Here is a 16,104-nt window from a genome sequence, read left to right as displayed (position 1 = left end):
AGATGGTGAATGAGCATGGACAGCAAGGCACCGATAGCTTTAACTTTCCCTTTACGAGGACAATTCCAGAGGGAATGGCTTGTTAATTCTTGGCCTACAAGGGTTTCCTCAGCTGGAAAGTGGAGATGGACTTTGACTAGGTAGAATCAAACATGTTCATTGTGCCTGAATATCTTGCACACGCTCCCTGATTTGACTGAAACTCGAAAGGACAAGTGCAGGTGTGCATGGGGTGCAGGGGTGCACCTCCACACTACTCTCCAAATCGCTCACCATCTTGACTTGGGGCATATATTGCTGTTTCTTCACCTTTGATAGGTCAAAAGCCTGGAACGTCCCTCCCCTGACTGCACCCAACAGCCCTGTGTGCATAACTTCACCACACAGACTGCAGAGTGCAAGAAGAAAGCCCATCGCTGCCTCCTCAGGGCACCGAGGATGGGCTTTAATGCCGGCCTTGCCAACAGTGCTTACATCTTGAGAAAAACTAAAAAAGATGCTGGAGCATAGCATTCTGAGCTTGGAACATAGGGCGGACTTTTCTGTGCCCGCTGGTAGTGATGGGTGGTGGGTGCAGAAAATATGGTGCGATCTGGTTCACACCAGCGGGAAGACAGGTCGCGATTGTCCGCGTTTCCTGCCAATGGTCGGCAGGGAGCTCATTGTAATACATCAGCATCTCAATAAAAGGCCATCCCGCCAGGCTCTGGACCCCCGCTGGATCATCCATCCACGTTGGCGGGAAATACATCGACGTGTTCACAACAGCGCACAGGCAATGTGCACTTGGCGACCTTCACTTTGGGGGAACTGAAGCAAATGAACAGCAGCGTTCTGTAGAATTCACCAGGCTTTGCAGGCTTCAGGGGTGCCAGGGGACCTGGGTGAAGTGCCACCCTGCCTTGGAGGTGACTGTTTTCGGTGGGGTGATGTCCGGGGGCAACTGCTCACCTGGTGTTGAATCCTTGCGCACAAGCAATCGAGGTGAGGGGCAGGGTAGGTGAGGGAAGAGGCCATGGAGTAGGGACGCCTGTATAAACTGACCACTCCTCTGCAACTGAGACAGGTTAGGCACAGCCACAGTGATATGATTGGGGTCGGGCTCCTAGACTGCCCACCCACGCAAGCAATGCAGAGGCACCAATGTGCCACTAAGTCCTCCAGACCTTACCCCCCACCTCCTGGCACAGACTGCGAGTCTGTGACCACTTTACTGGACCGTGGAGCAGTTAGACTGCACATGTTGTACAATCTCCTCGCCAATGTTGGCCATGTAGCAGTCACTGCTAGAGGCGCTCACAGCCCCTTGAAATCTCAGCATCCTGGTTTGAACCAGTGTTCCCCATGTTGCAGGTTGACAGGGCAGCCATGCAGCGCACACACATCTCTGGCCATCCGAGGGGTGACCAGCACTCCCTGGGAAACATTAAGAGGCGGTCACACAGGCCAGGAAAGGTGCTAAGTGCAGCCATGATAACCACGGCTCTCTCTCTCTTTCATGCTGCAGGAGGACCACGTCTGGATCATGGATCCTGGTGACCTAGCTGTGTGCCTGATGCCTACAGAGACTGTAGATGACGGAGGGGAGAGTGACTGAGGCTCCTGGCTGGGCAAAGACAGGAGCAGCAACCTCATGAAGAAGGGGCAGCAGGGGCTCCCGCACACACTGCCCAGGAGTGACAGTGAGCCGTGGCTGGTCAGCGTCTAGCGACACCCAGGGTCTATAGACACCGCTCGTCATTCCTGCAGATGATTGAGAACCAGTGTCGCCGACGACTGCGCATGTCTAGGGACCTGGTGGCTCACACCTGCCACTTACTGCAGGATTTGGCGCCAAGGGGACCTGGTGGCTCACGTCTGCCACTTACTGCAGGATTTGGCGCCAAGGGGACATGGAGGGCATCCACTGCCAGTGCCTGTGACAGTGACTGCGGTGCTCAATTTCTATTCCAGTGGCTCCTTTCAGGGCTCCACAGGCGACCTCTGTGGGATTTCACAATCCGCCACCCACAAATGCATCCATAAGGTCACAGATGCCATCTTCTCCATGGCCCGGGACCGGGACAGCCAGGGTGCCAGGGCCATTGGATTCACCCTGATCTCGGGCTTCCCACAGGTGCAGGGTGCAATTGACTGCACTCATGTAGTGCTCAGGTCTCCGTCACTACACTCGGTGGACTACATCAACTACAAGGGATTTGACTCAATGAACGTGCAGCTGGTATGCGACCACTGCAGGTGTGCGCATGGTTTCCAGGGACTGTGCACGATGGCTACATCCTCTGTCAGTCACAGATCCCTGGAGTCTTCCAGGGTCCACAGAGGCTGCAGGGTTGGCTCCTCAGGGACAAGTGCTATCCCCAGAGGCCGTGGCTGATGACACCCGTGCGGCAGCCTCAGACTGCAGCAGAGCGATGCTATAATGAGGCTCATGCAGCAGCTCACAACTTGGTGGAGCAGACCATCGGGATGCTGAAGATGCAGTTCTGGTGCCTGGACCGGTCTGGTGGAGCCCTGCAATACAGTCCACACAGGGTGTCACGCATCATCATCGTCTGCTGTGCCCTTTACAACCTGGTGCCCCAACGGGGAGACGGACTGGCTGAGGAGGAGATGGAAGAGCTGGAGGCCTCCTTAGTTGAGGAGGACGCCAACGGGGATGAGGGTGAGGGGGTCCTCGAAGGTGACGATGATGGGGATGAGGCTCTCACACTGGCTAGACAAGGCAGCCGCACTCAGGAGGCCCTCATAGCTGCCAGATTTGTGGAGGATGATGACGAGATGCAGTGAGCCCATAGATCCTCACATCGCATCTGTGAACATTTGACTCCAGTCTGGCTTATGGCAGCACCAATACCCTCTGTGAGAATGCTCCTGTCATGGAGACGCAGAGGAGGCTCTAATAGTCGCTCAATTGCAGGAGGATAATGAAAACATGCAGTGAGGACAGTCCATAAATCTTCACATAGACTCTGTGAATGCCTGACTCCTGTCTGGCTGAGGGCAGCTCACTTGTGCCCCGTGATCAGGGCCATCTCATAGAGACACAGCCATGAAACTTTAGACACATCCAATGCTGTGTCTGCCTTCACCACCTCAGCCCTTCAGGAGCTGGTGCACAGCATCACTGGTCACAGATGCTGGTGTGATGGGGGCCAGCCCCACCTTAAAGGTGCTGAGAGCACAGAGAGAATGAGGGAACTCTGTGGCGCCTGCCCACTACATTCTGGCAGCAATGACCAGCACTGCCGAGGTGCAGGCATCAGTAATGTGTCCAGGGAGTGTGAGACTGGACCATCACTTTGGTCTGAAGGCTGCACAAAACACAGGGAAGAGGCCCTGGACTGAGATACCTGCCTTTATCTTGTGCAGAAAGGTTTCACATCTGAATGACAAGAACACTGCTCATCAGAACAAGGAGCCATTGGCGGGGAGACATTCTCGGGAATTTATTGACAATAGTGAACAGTATGTACAAGTGATTAACACCCGTGCCCAGGCTGTGCAACTACTTTTCCTTAATTTTCCTAACCCTGCCGCTATGTCTTGGTGCTCCCTGGACATCCACAGTGGAGGTGGAGGCAGCCTGCTGACTGATAACTTTGGCAGGTGTCCTTTGGAGGGCCGAGACTTGGTGGGCCCTGGCCTGCTTTTGGGGTCCTGCTGTGTGGCAGTGACACCCTCCTCGGCCTGTGGAGCTGGGGCTGCTGAGGTCACAGGAAGAGGCGATTTGGATTGGCTGGTCACTCCTGGAGTTACCTGGGTGAATGGCCCCAGAGTGTGCACCTGCTGATCCTCCTTCCTATGGGTGCCCGAGGGCCCCTGGCTGATGCCGTGAGTGGAAGGTGTAGCTGGAGTGGGATCGAGCTGTCCAGCACCCCTCTCGCATACACACTGTTGGAGGCCAACTATGGCATCAGTGATGGAGTTAAGCCCAAGCAGCAGTGCAGGAGTGACATCCTAGACCAAGGTCTCCATGGCGGCCGACATCCTGCCAGTTTTCACCTCAGTGCCCTGCAATGCCGGCGCTATCACCTCAGCCTGAAGATGGACGGACTCCTCCATCGTGCTTTGCAATCTGAGGAGTGCAGTGGACATCCCTTCCTGATATTCCTGAGTTTGCCTTTGCAGCTCCAGCAACTGTGACATGACCGAGTCCAGAGGCTCATCATCTGACTCGGAATCAACAGGTCCCTGGCCTCCAGCAGCCCTCCGAGTGTCAGGGACCTGAGAAGTTCCTGCCTCCGCCTGCTGCAGATCAGACAGTGCGATGTGCTCACCAGATTGTAATCCCGTGCGTATTCTACAGCTAGGTCCCATCGAGGTGTGTGTCTCTGCGCTGGTGGAGGGTGTGGGTGAGCGCTGTGACAGGGCTTCAGGAAGGCTCCTCCAGATTCCTCTTCAGAGGCTTTTTCAGGGCTTGATTGGAGGCCCTGGGTCATGGTCTCTGTCGGCTGTTTGGCAGATGTGCCTGTGAAAGCCAGGAGAGATAATTAATGCAGGGCAGTGGCCTGTGAAACAGGACACATCACTCACAGCGTGGTTGTCTGATGGATGTTGCACTGCTGGATCCTCACTTGGTAGAGCAGCGCCGACCTCACCGTCAGCACAGGACCGGTCCCGGTCATCGCCGGCCAGCTGGATGGCTCTGTTTTCAAAGCCTGTGAGGACCTTGATTTCGGTAATTTCTCATCAGTTTGAGACCTCTTTCTCTTGCTGTGTGCCAGATTGTCCTGCACGGATAGAGATAAAGTGTAAGCAGGACACCTGCCAAGCCAGATGATAAGTGTGTCTGGCCTTTGTGGGTGGTGAATGGTCCCAGAGACGGGCTGAGGACACTGACGGTGAGTGTGAGAGAGTGAATGGTGATGTCCTGTGAACTGGCAGTGAGTGAGGGCCCTGTGAGTGTGTGATGGGTTTGTGAGTGTGAGAGTTGAGAGTGATGAGAAGAGTGACTCACCCTGGGGAACGGAGGAGATCATTCATCCTCTTGCGGCACTGAGTGGCTGTCCTCCTCTGAAGGACGTTGGTGCTGACCTACCCTCCTCCCAAGCTGGATTGGTCACGTTGCTGCCCATCCTGCAGCCAGAGCGGAGGGTACAGGACATCCCAGTGGGCCTCCATGGCATCCAGCAGTCGCTCGAGGGACCCGTGGTTGAAGCGGGAGGCTGCAGTCTTTTTCCCTTTGCTGGCCATGTCTCCCGGGCAGTGGTGGTGAGCTGGTGGCGATGAGCAGTGCGCTGGTGGCTTCCTTTTAAACATGGCGGCCGGTGTGATGTAACGGTGGGGTGATGGCGGGAGGGCGAATGAGATCCTGCCCATCATGGTAATGGTGTGTTTCCCGAGAGTGCATAGATAATGAGGTGGGTTTGGGACGATACAGTGTGAAAAGCCGCCATCATGGCCGTCAGGTAAAACGTTGTTTTACCTCCCCCCACTACCGCACTTAGTGCAAATCTGGGAAAATTCCATCCATAGGATCAGGAGGAGGTCATTCAGACACTCTAGCCTGTTCCAACATTGTATTAGATCATGGAATATCTGTACTTTAACTCAATTTACCTGACTGTGCTGTCTGTATCTTACCCTAACAAAAATCGATCAACCTGTCTTAAAATTTCAATCGACCAACATCTACAATCTTTTGGGGGAGTAACTCCCAGATTTCCAGTCTTCGTTGTGTGAAAAAATGCTTCTTGATTTCACTTATAACTGGTTTCTCTATCGTATCTATCTTATCAAATCCTTTATCTTTTAAAATACTGTGACTGGATCAGCTAGGTCAAAAAACAAGCTTATGCAAACTGCCAACATAATTTAACCTTTTTAGCCTCAGAATCATTCTGGTAAATCTGTACTTCTCCAAGAGCAATATATCTTCAGGAAGCGCTGTGTCCAAAACAGAACCCAATTCTCCAGATGGGGTCTGATCAAGGATCTGTACAACTGAAACTCAAATTCCCCACTTTAGTATTCCAACTACCTTGGGATCAAAGGCAATATTCCATGAGTCTTTTTGATTATTTTTTGTATCTCACTCGCTCTTGATAAATTGTGTTTACACCTACTTTCTCACCACCAAGAAAATATTCCGATTTGTCAGTCAGGGATCAATCCTTACATTGAACTTCACCTGCCGGTATTTCCCCAGTTTGCTGCTGATGTGCCTTTGCAACTTCCTTCTCCCACCTGCACCAGTAAATGTGCCTCCCAGCTTAGTGTGCATGGGAAGGAGGAACAGAGGGAGTCAAAGAGGGATAAAAATGGATAGGAAAGCGAGGGCCGTGGAGAAGGACAGTTTGTCGGGGGATTCAGCGAACTATGCAATGGATTTGCAGAGTGCTTGATTCACAGGTGATGAGATCTGTGTAGATTTTAAGGGGCGGGGATTCTGGGGGCAGCTAAGTGGAACCCCGTGTGTTTTTCCACAGGCAGGCAAATCAAACTGGAGGAAGGTCATCTTGGGCTTAGCCTCCTGGTGGCAAGATACTAACCAGGCACTCCCATAGACTATCTGAACATTTGTCGATACCGATCCTTACAACTTCAATCCCATCCTTAACTTAGTTCCAGTTCTTCTTATCCAGGCTTGTCAACATCACTGCAGCTTCCATATAAGCCTACAGGCTAAGGGTATCCTATAGGATAATTAGAACAGATGCCTGTCACGGTTATACCAGAGTAGGTGATAGGGAATGAATCAGATGTTTGTTGCTAACACAATGCTCAAATCTCAAACAATCCCTTGCTTATAGATTATTTTGAAGAATGTTGCAACACGTAGTGCTAGGGAATAATGGGATACAGATTGTGTTTGTGAACCTGCACAGGAAGCTTTAGGTTCCAATTGTGGGTGGTTACCAAGTGACAAGTGAACACCACAGGCCACTGCAAGAGGATGGCACAAAACATGATGAGTAATTAATTTAATAAAAAGCTCTGGCTCTTTCACTTGAGTGAAAGGTGAGAAATTCCGAGCCTGAATGTCATTTCAATGTGCTTTTAATCAATGAGAATAGTGCTGAAACCCATCCAAGGCAACAACCCCACCCACCTCTCCTCAGGGTAGCCGTCCCCTCCCAGCTGAGCAGAATATGTATGGAGCCACGGGTGAGGGTCAGGTGGTCTATATCTGGCTGTACAATCAGTACTAATACATGACAGTGTAGGGTTGATTAATGAATTTGGCTCCATCAGCTTGAGTTTTCTAGTTCCAGAATGGACTGTGCTGGAACTTCCTTCACTATCAAGACAGTATGGTTTTAAGGGGACGCATACAAACTGTGAGTACAATAGCCAATAACAGATCTTAAAACCCAAAACAGGAACAAATTAAGATACTTTCAGAATTCATACAACACTTCCACCCTTCTAGCATCTGATTAATGCAAGTTCTAGTGGACAAGTATGTACCTCTACTGCGCTAAAAATGGCCAGTCATATTGTACAGCCACGAATCACCCGATCAAAATATTTTCCACACTTTTGAGGGGTTATTATCCCATGTTTGTCCCGCTCAAATAACATCCTGGAAAAAAAACCACGATTATGAATATTCTACAATGAAACAAGAAGCAAAGGGCAGAGGCTTTCTCATTCACTCAAATAGTCAAAAAGCATAGACACAGATTCTATATTTAGGTACAGTCTAGATATGCTACATCAGACAATGAAGGTATTTATGTTTCCAGTCATGCAAATTAAATATTTGGATAATATCCTGGTTCTGAAGCAGTTAGCAAGATAACCGAGGCAGCTGAATAAGCAATGGCCATGTTGTTTAGTTGCCTTGGCAACCAGCTTGATTTGAAAGCACTGCTCATTTCCCATTGGGCGTTTACCAATTTAACATCTCCTTATCAGCTGGGGAGGAGATGGCGAAATCTGTAAACTATTTCTCACCATCTTCAAGTCTCGACAAGCAAATGGGAAGCAGAGAAAGGGTTACGCTCACACCATTTTGTCCTGTCAACTGCACAGAATTCCTCTCTTATTCAGCAGGCCAAGGGTTAAAGGAAGAGTCGCCATATTTATTGCACTAATTGCATGGCTTCCTTTTATATTTAATAGGCTAAAAGTTAACTCCAAATCATTTAACAGGCCAAGACAATCCTTTGCCGTGACCAATTGCATTTGAGCAACACTTCTGATGACAGCATTAGTACATTTGGATATAAACAAAGCCTAAATAAAAAGTGCAGCTGCTGAAGGCAATCACTGCCTATCAATATGATGGTGGCTTGCAGACAGTTGGTCTACTGAAGTAAAGAGGCCAGTGGCCTCAGCCTAGCATCGGCATTCACTTTATCAGGTGAATGGAACAACAGGCTCAAGGGGTCAAATGGCATACTCCTGCTCCTAATTCATATGTTTGTTTGGCTTTAGGTCCAGAGGTGCTGGAATCCTTCCAGTATCTCACCCAAGTCACAAAACCGTTTTTCCTTGTGGTTCAGTGTCTAAGTGCATCACATAGTTTGGCATTAAGTCATACAGACTGAAGGCCAGATGGGAAGCGTGAATGGGGTCTCGATTCCCTGTCTGCAATTGGCCAATGTTCCTGGGGAAGCGAGGGAGCCAGGGTTCCAGCGCCTGACTGATAACCAGTTCCCCTGTTTGAAAGTGCATTTGTGGACAAACATTTGTGCTCAGCTGTGATGCATCTCTTGGTCAAACAGCCTGCAGCACTTCAACTGTCTTGTCTCACCTTACCTGGACTAGCTACTTGGGTGAGTTACTGGAAGGATTCCAGCACCTCTGGACCTAAAGCCAAACAAACATATGAAAATTAGGAGCAGGAGTAGGCCATTTGACCCCTTGAGCCTGCTGTTCCATTCAATAAGATCATGGCTGATCTGATTGTGGCTTTAACTCCATACTCTGCCTACTCCCGATATCCTTTGACTCCCTTGTTAGTCAAGAATCTATCTACCTCTGCCTTAAAAATATTCATCGACCCTGCCTCCACTGCTCTCTAGGAAAGAGAGTTCCAAAGATTCACGACCCTCTGAGAGAAGAAATTTCTTCTCATCTCCGTCTTAATTGGGAGACCCCTTATTTTTAAACTGTGTCCCCTAGTTCTAGTCTCTCCCACAAGGGGAAGCATCCTTTCAGCATCCACCCTGTCAAGTCCCCTCGGGATCTTACATGTTTCTTATATGGTCCCTGTACAAATCAGGACCTTTAAGGGGGGGAAATAATGAAGGGAAAATGTCCTGTGTGATATCAGTGTGAGGCTCCACTTAGTAGCCAGACGAGAGACAAGAGGTCTATGCCTTACCTGTGAGAACACAAATAGCTACAGTTAGCAATCCTCAAGAGAAACATGTCTGGAATTAATGTCCCTTGATGTGTGCACAGAGCTTTTTATTTTTCAATGGAAAATGCTGAAATCAAAATTTAGGCATCATAGAACAAGACACAGAGGTGCCCCTGGGAGCAGGACTATAGTATGGTGGAAATAATTTGTTTTTATGTACACGTCAAGGTGAGGTGCTGACAGAACCAGGATTTGGGACACAGCTTTTTCCTCCTTGAGTGGATTTTATTCTGTAAACAATCCCTCCTGGCAGTAGAGACATGAAAATCTGGTCCACTCACTGGCCAGCTCGCACTTTTGTATCCATAACAAATAGTGGAAACTCTTTGATTGAATTCCAGCCCTGGATTCCACGGAAATGAATTTAATTTGATTTGCCATGCAGTTGTAAGATGTTATATATGCCCAGCATGCAGAATGTATTTCTGATCTTGCTGGGAATAGGGAACATGGGATACCTTACTGCCACATTTAGCCTGAAGTCACCAAAGAAAATCTTTCCACCTTGGCGCCTCCCGGCCTTATCTTGTTTCTGGTGTAAGGTCGGGTTAATCTGCTGTAAAGTAGCATTTACACTTAGCTAATTAAATAGTGAGCGACTATTGTGTAGACCCCAGCAAACCGTATCTTGTTACTGAACAGGGGACCAACCTCTGTTAGGAAGCCAGGACATGAGCAGGAGCCAGACTGGTGCAGGCATGTATGCACGGTGAAGTGATTGGAGCGGGCACATTCCATCCATCACCTTAAACATTCACTTCCTCTCTCACTGGCGTACAGTGGCTGCAATGTGTACCATGTGCACTGCAGCGATTTGGCAAGGCTTTTTCGACAGCAACTTCAAAACCCACTAACCCTAACGCCCTGAAGAACAAGCGCAGCATGGAGGAACTGCTACTTGTAAGTTCCCCTCCTAGTTACTCACCATTCTGACGTGGAGATATGTCACCGTTCTTTCACTGTTGCTGGGTCAAAATCCGGAACTCCTTTCCTAAAAGCAGCTACACCACGAGGACGGCAGTGGTTCAAGGAGGAGGCTCACCGCTACCTTTGCCGAAGGATGGGTAATTATTGTGGGCCTCCCCAGTGATGCCCACATCCCGTGAATGAATAAAAGCAAAGGCCGGGATCTTCCGTGCCCGCTGGCATTGGGCGTGTTCGGTGGCGTGAGTGGAAATGTGGTGCAATTGGTTTCACAACTGCACGAAACCAGTTTGCGATCACCTACTCCGCCCCACCGATGGCGGGCCACGTTTCCCGCCATTGGACATCGGAAGCCTCATTGTAACACATCAGCATATCATTATAAGGCCAGCCCGCCAGACTCATCCCCCCGCTGGATCGTCCACCAACATCGGCGGGAAAACACGTTGACGTGTTTCACAACAGAACATAAACAACGTGTACCTGTCGGGTTGCACTTCACTTGGGACTTCGAGGTTTGTTTGTCTACCTTGCTTCGGGCAGCACTCACAGTCAACAGCGCCAGGCTTCACAGGCAGCACCACATCACTTTTAGAGGGGGGGGGGGGGGGGGGGGGTGCTCCCGCCAGGTCTCTACCTACCAGACTGGCCGTAAGGCGGAGGTGGCTTTTCAATGGTTGCAGGGCTAGGGCTTGCTTGGCGAAAGGGGAGAAGTGGCCTCAGGCAAGGGAAGAGGCTGCAGGGTGAGGGCTGTACTGGGGAAGGAGGGTAACCCAGGGTGTGTGTGGGGTCACATGTTGATCTGTGTAAATGGCCTCAAGATGGTGAGGGCTGAGGAGGCAGTCTCCAGAGGAGATGAGGCCAGATAGACATGTGAGGGTGTGTGTGTGTGAGAATGGGCGGTGATGTCCCTTGAGCTGGCAGTGAGTGAGATGCCAGTGAATGTATGATGGGCTTGAGTGTGTGAGTTTAGAGAGATGAGATGGTTGCCATACCCTGGCTGCATGGATGAGATCATTCATCCTCTCTCTGCATTGGATGGCCAACTTCGTCTGTGCAGCATTGGCATTGACCACCACTGCCAGTGCCTACCAAGCTGGATTAGTAATGTAGCTGCCCCTCCTGCAGCCAGAGTAGGGGTAGAGGACATCACAGCGAGGCCTCCAGGGTGTCCAAAAGGCGCTCGAGGTCTGCAGTTGTCTTGCCTTTTTGGGGCCGTGTCTTCTTTGCTGCAGCCCGGGGCTGGAAGCACTGAGCACGTCTGGACTTCCAATATGGCACCCGGTGTGATGAAGCGGCGAGATGATGGTGTGGCTGGCGAATGAGAGTCCCCCGCCATGGAAACGGCGTGTTTCCCGGGAATGCATAAGTAATGCGGCGGGTTTGGGATGATACGACGTGAAAACCCACCATCGCGGCCGGTGGGTAACATGTCCTTCCACCCACCCGCTACGGCACTTAGTGCAAATCTGGGACGATTCTGCCCAAAGGCTGGTTAGTATGGTCTGCACTGATTGGATTAGGCTGTGTGTAGTTCCATTTTCTACTGTGTAAAGGAGGAACGCTCGATGTTCTTTAGAGTAGAAGAATTCTGAGGGGGGAGGTGGAATATGCAGAAGGGAGGAAACAGGTCTGTGGCAAAACATGAAGAGGTACACACTTCAATCCAGGACAGAGAGGGTGATATATTTTATGCTTGGTTCTGTAGATTATTGCTCATGCACTAGAATGTCAATTTTTCAACTCTTACATGAAATATTGTACTCATTTGGAGTTGAGAAGAATTCCCTACAATGGTGGGCTGGGGTGGTTTTGATGCAAACGTTGTTTATAGAATGTCCACTTCATAAATTGGATATATACCCTTTGCACTATCTTTTTATTAATATTCCTTCTTGGGATGTGAGCATTGCTGGCAAGACTGACAATTATTGCCCATCACCTAGTTGTCCTGAGTTTGATACATCTGACTGGCTTGTTAGGCCAATTCTGAGTGTGGTTAAGAGTCAACACCATTGGTCTGGGCCTGGAGTCACATATAGTAATTTCCCTTGAGGATGTTAATGAACCAGTTAGAGTTTTTAAACAACAATCTAAAAACAGCACATTCAGAGTCACTGATACCAGCTTTTTATTTCCAGCTATTTTTAAGGTAAATTTAGAATGCTATGGTGGGATTTGAACTCACATTCTGTGGTTTATTGGCTCAGTAACATAACTGTGAAACTACTGTACTCTATCATGTCTGTTTATGATGTCAATGAAGCAAGAGTTTAGGAGGGGGCAGAAGATGTACACAATGATGTACCAGTTTATTATCACAACAGTGACGATGGGCTGAATGGCTGAATGTGCTGTACGATCCTCTGGTTATATAATCTGGTGGAGGGCACATAAGTGGTACTGTGCTAGAAAGCTCCCTTTTACTTTTTGATATTAATATTAAAATGAATAGATTCAAATAAAATATCTTATAATGACAGCGCTAAAACAGAAGTGACCTTGAGTAAGCTCGAATGGGACTCCAGGGTACTAGAATGAGAATTGATGTCAACATGGTAAACGTGGATGTTGTAAAAATGAGTCCCAATCACCCTGGAAGGAGCTACATTTGTTTCAGTCCTCATTATTGGTAGTGGGTGTCACATCAACATATCTGACTACATTAATGCGATGAGCTACTGTACCATGTCTCATCGTAAATCAGTCAAATCTTTATTGCCCAGCCAAGCCAGTTCTGCCTGAAGTTCAGTGAGGAGTAGTTGATGTGGGTAATTTTTCTCTATCACTCACGTTATTTGCTGCGGGGAGGAATCCTGAATCCAGCAACAACTTTGGGTTCAGAAACTTTGATCTAATTGAAGAGATGGCAGAGTGAAGGGTGTGCAGTACCTGCTATTGATTATTCTTCCTTCCTAATTTTATTCTCTTCACAATTGTCTCCCCAACCCCCTCCCTTCCTGACTCAGGAAATGCTTCAGAAGCAGAAACGGACCCCACCCCATCAAGTATCCCTCCCGGAAAGGACACGTGGACATGCACTGGGAACCAGGGCATGATTTGGGCTGGGCACCTCTTCTCCTGCTGCTTGGGTGAAAGGCCTACCTGGGCGAGAGAACCAGTCGGTGGCTGGTGTCTATGGAACTAAAGCCCAGCATAGCCAGCAACTCCAGAGCAGGAACGTTGCATTAAATAGGGGTCAAGTGAGGCTCCACAGGTAGCACTCTTACCGGTGAGTTGGAAGTTTGTAGGCTGTAGTCCTCATCCAGTGACTTGAGTTTATCCCAAGGGATTGCTGGCCTGTTGGAGGTGCCACCTTTCAGATGAGATACTAAACTGAGGCCCCCTTTGACCTCTCAGCTAGACAGAGGAGAACCTATCGTACTACCTCAAAGAAGAATACGGGGAGTTATCCCCAATGTCCTTGTCACAAGAGCACAAGGATTAGGAGCAGGAGTAGGCCGTTCTGCCACTCGAGCCTGCTCCGGCATTCAGCTGATCTGATTGTGGCCTCAACTCCACTTTCCTGTCTGTCCCCATAACCCTTGACACCCTGGTCGATCAAAATATAACTGGCTCAGCCTTGAATATATTCAATGAATATCCTCTCAACCAACATCAAGAGAACAGATTATCTGATCATAAATGTTGCTGTTTGTGGGCCATAATTTGTGCAAATCGGCTGCCACAATTCCTACATCACAACAGTGACTACACTTCAAAGAGCAGGCAGATACAAAGTAACCTTTTGAAAGCTATATTTGCACCAGAACAAATGAGACATGAGGCAATTACAGCAATGATCAACTCTGATAACAAGACACGCAGAATCTGCTCTTGAATTTTACAAATGCTATTTGAAGGTAAATGCTCACAAGCCTTTTTGCCTTTCCTTACCGAAGGCTGTGTACACGATGCAATTAATTAGAAATACGCTCCCCCAATGGGTTCAGTGGGTGAATGCGCCATGTGGTTTGGTAAACAGATCATGATGGTCCCTCTTTCAGTTCCTGGATTGTGACATGTTATCTGACCTCAGCTGGGGTGGCAGGAGGGGCACTGCAACTGGCCAGAGAGCCCCTGGACCAGGGGGAGAGGTCAATGAGTCTGGAGGGCTTCCTGCTCCTGGTCAATCCCCAGTGATCTGTGCTGAAAAATGGTGTGTGTGTGCGCATTTAACTGTTTGCATATGTGTGTGTATAAGTATGTGTGTGTATTTTATACATGCATGTGTGTGCGCATATATACACATGCGTGTGCTTCCACATTTCTGCATTAATGTAGGCTTATTGTGCGTGCGCACATGTATGTGCATATGCATGTGTGACCGGTGGGCAGAACGATCTCAGTTGTGTTCCTCTACATGTTACTGAATACCCTACAGACCCACTAAGCGTGCACATTAAACACAGCGGCTTGGATGAGGAACTGCAGATATGTGGGACCACAACCCAGCAATGAGGTGATACCTTCAGGGGCACAGGCAAGGGGAGCGGGTTGGCACTGGCGATGCCATGAGTGTGAATCATCTGCCAAATTATTGGCATCAGAGAAGTGCACAGCCTGTATCTCTGGGGGGTGGAGAGGGAGGGATGAGACACAAGATGTATTCACTGAACTATATAAATTATATAAATCAAATCAAAATTCCACCCACTTCCCCAGCAAAGTGGGTGATAATGTTCCATTGTATAAGGTCCACCTATACCCTGGTATGTCTTATATATATAATATATATATGGATCTGAACACAACTGGTTCTCAAAGAAATAAATGTACATATACTCAGTTGTAACTTATTCTTCATATATACTATAATAAATGTCTCTTGCTGACATGGGTACGATTGCCTGTTAGCAGTGTGACAATATTCCATCATTTGCATGAGGCTGGTTTGCAAGGTAATCCTCCACAGACAGTAGCTGAGAAATGAGTAGAGTACAGCTCTGTATGTCATGATTTTGGAAGTCCATGGCCATTTTGTCCAGCCAAGTGTTTCATTCTCGGTGGATTTCAGCACTGTTCAGCTTCCAGGAATCCCTCTTTGTCGTGACCCATTGGCTCTACCTCGGTGTAGGTAGGATGTCCAGCATTGTTTCTGAACTTCATTGCTGGCCACCTGTGGGAGCGACGCTGGGTGAAGATAACAAAAAGCAATTTATTATCTTTAAAAAAGCAAAATACCATGGATGTTGCAAATCTGAAAAAAAAAACAAAAATGCAGGAAATACTCGGCAGGTCAGGCATCATCTGTAAGAGAAACAGAGCCAATAACAAGGTCGATGACTTTTTGTCATTTATTATTTGTGTTCCTTAAACACAGAAGCATACGAGTAGCAGAACGTGCTCCAGAAAGGATACAGAGTCTCTGCGGAGGTGAAAATGAATGTTTACTTGATTGATAGCGTAACTTAGGGGTTATACCTATCAGGAAAGGTTGAACTGGCTGCCGCCTTTGTTTCTCTAGAGAAATGAAGGCTGAGGGGTGACCTAATAGGAGTCTGTAAGATTATGGAAGGGTTTTATAGGGTAGGCATAGAGAACATGTTTCCCCTTGTGAGGAGACCAAAACTAGAATCCATAAATATAAGATAGTCACTAATAAAAACAATTTGGAATTGAGGAAAACCTTCTCTGTCCAGGGGAGGCAGTGATGTAGTAGTACTGTCAGTGGACTAGTAATCCAGATACCCAGGGAAATGCTCTGGGGACCCGGGTTTGAATTCAATAAAAACCTGGAATTAAAAGTCTAATGATGACCATGAAACCATTCTCGAGTTAAAAATCCATCTGGTTCACTGATGCCGTCCTTACCTGGTCTGGCCTACATGTGACTCCAGACCCACAGCAATGTGGTTGACTCT

The 16,104-nt window shown here is 48.5% G+C and overlaps 1 protein-coding gene across 1 annotated transcript in view; it reads right to left on the bottom strand.

The window, feature by feature from the left end:
- Positions 1-13,981: 13,981 nt before the first annotated feature.
- Positions 13,982-16,104, bottom strand: part of LOC144667842 (plexin domain-containing protein 1-like) — a 243,499-nt gene continuing 241,376 nt past the window's right edge. Inside the window, exon 14 of the mRNA XM_078529363.1 lies at positions 13,982-15,373. Within this exon, the coding sequence (XP_078385489.1) occupies positions 15,254-15,373 (120 nt within the window). The 3' untranslated portion in view covers positions 13,982-15,253. The remainder of the gene's footprint in view (positions 15,374-16,104) is intronic.

This window comes from Cetorhinus maximus, chromosome 25, assembly GCF_964194155.1.
Source record: "Cetorhinus maximus chromosome 25, sCetMax3.hap1.1, whole genome shotgun sequence".
NCBI lineage: Eukaryota > Metazoa > Chordata > Chondrichthyes > Lamniformes > Cetorhinidae > Cetorhinus > Cetorhinus maximus.
This window is presented reverse-complemented; position numbering and strand designations above follow the sequence as displayed.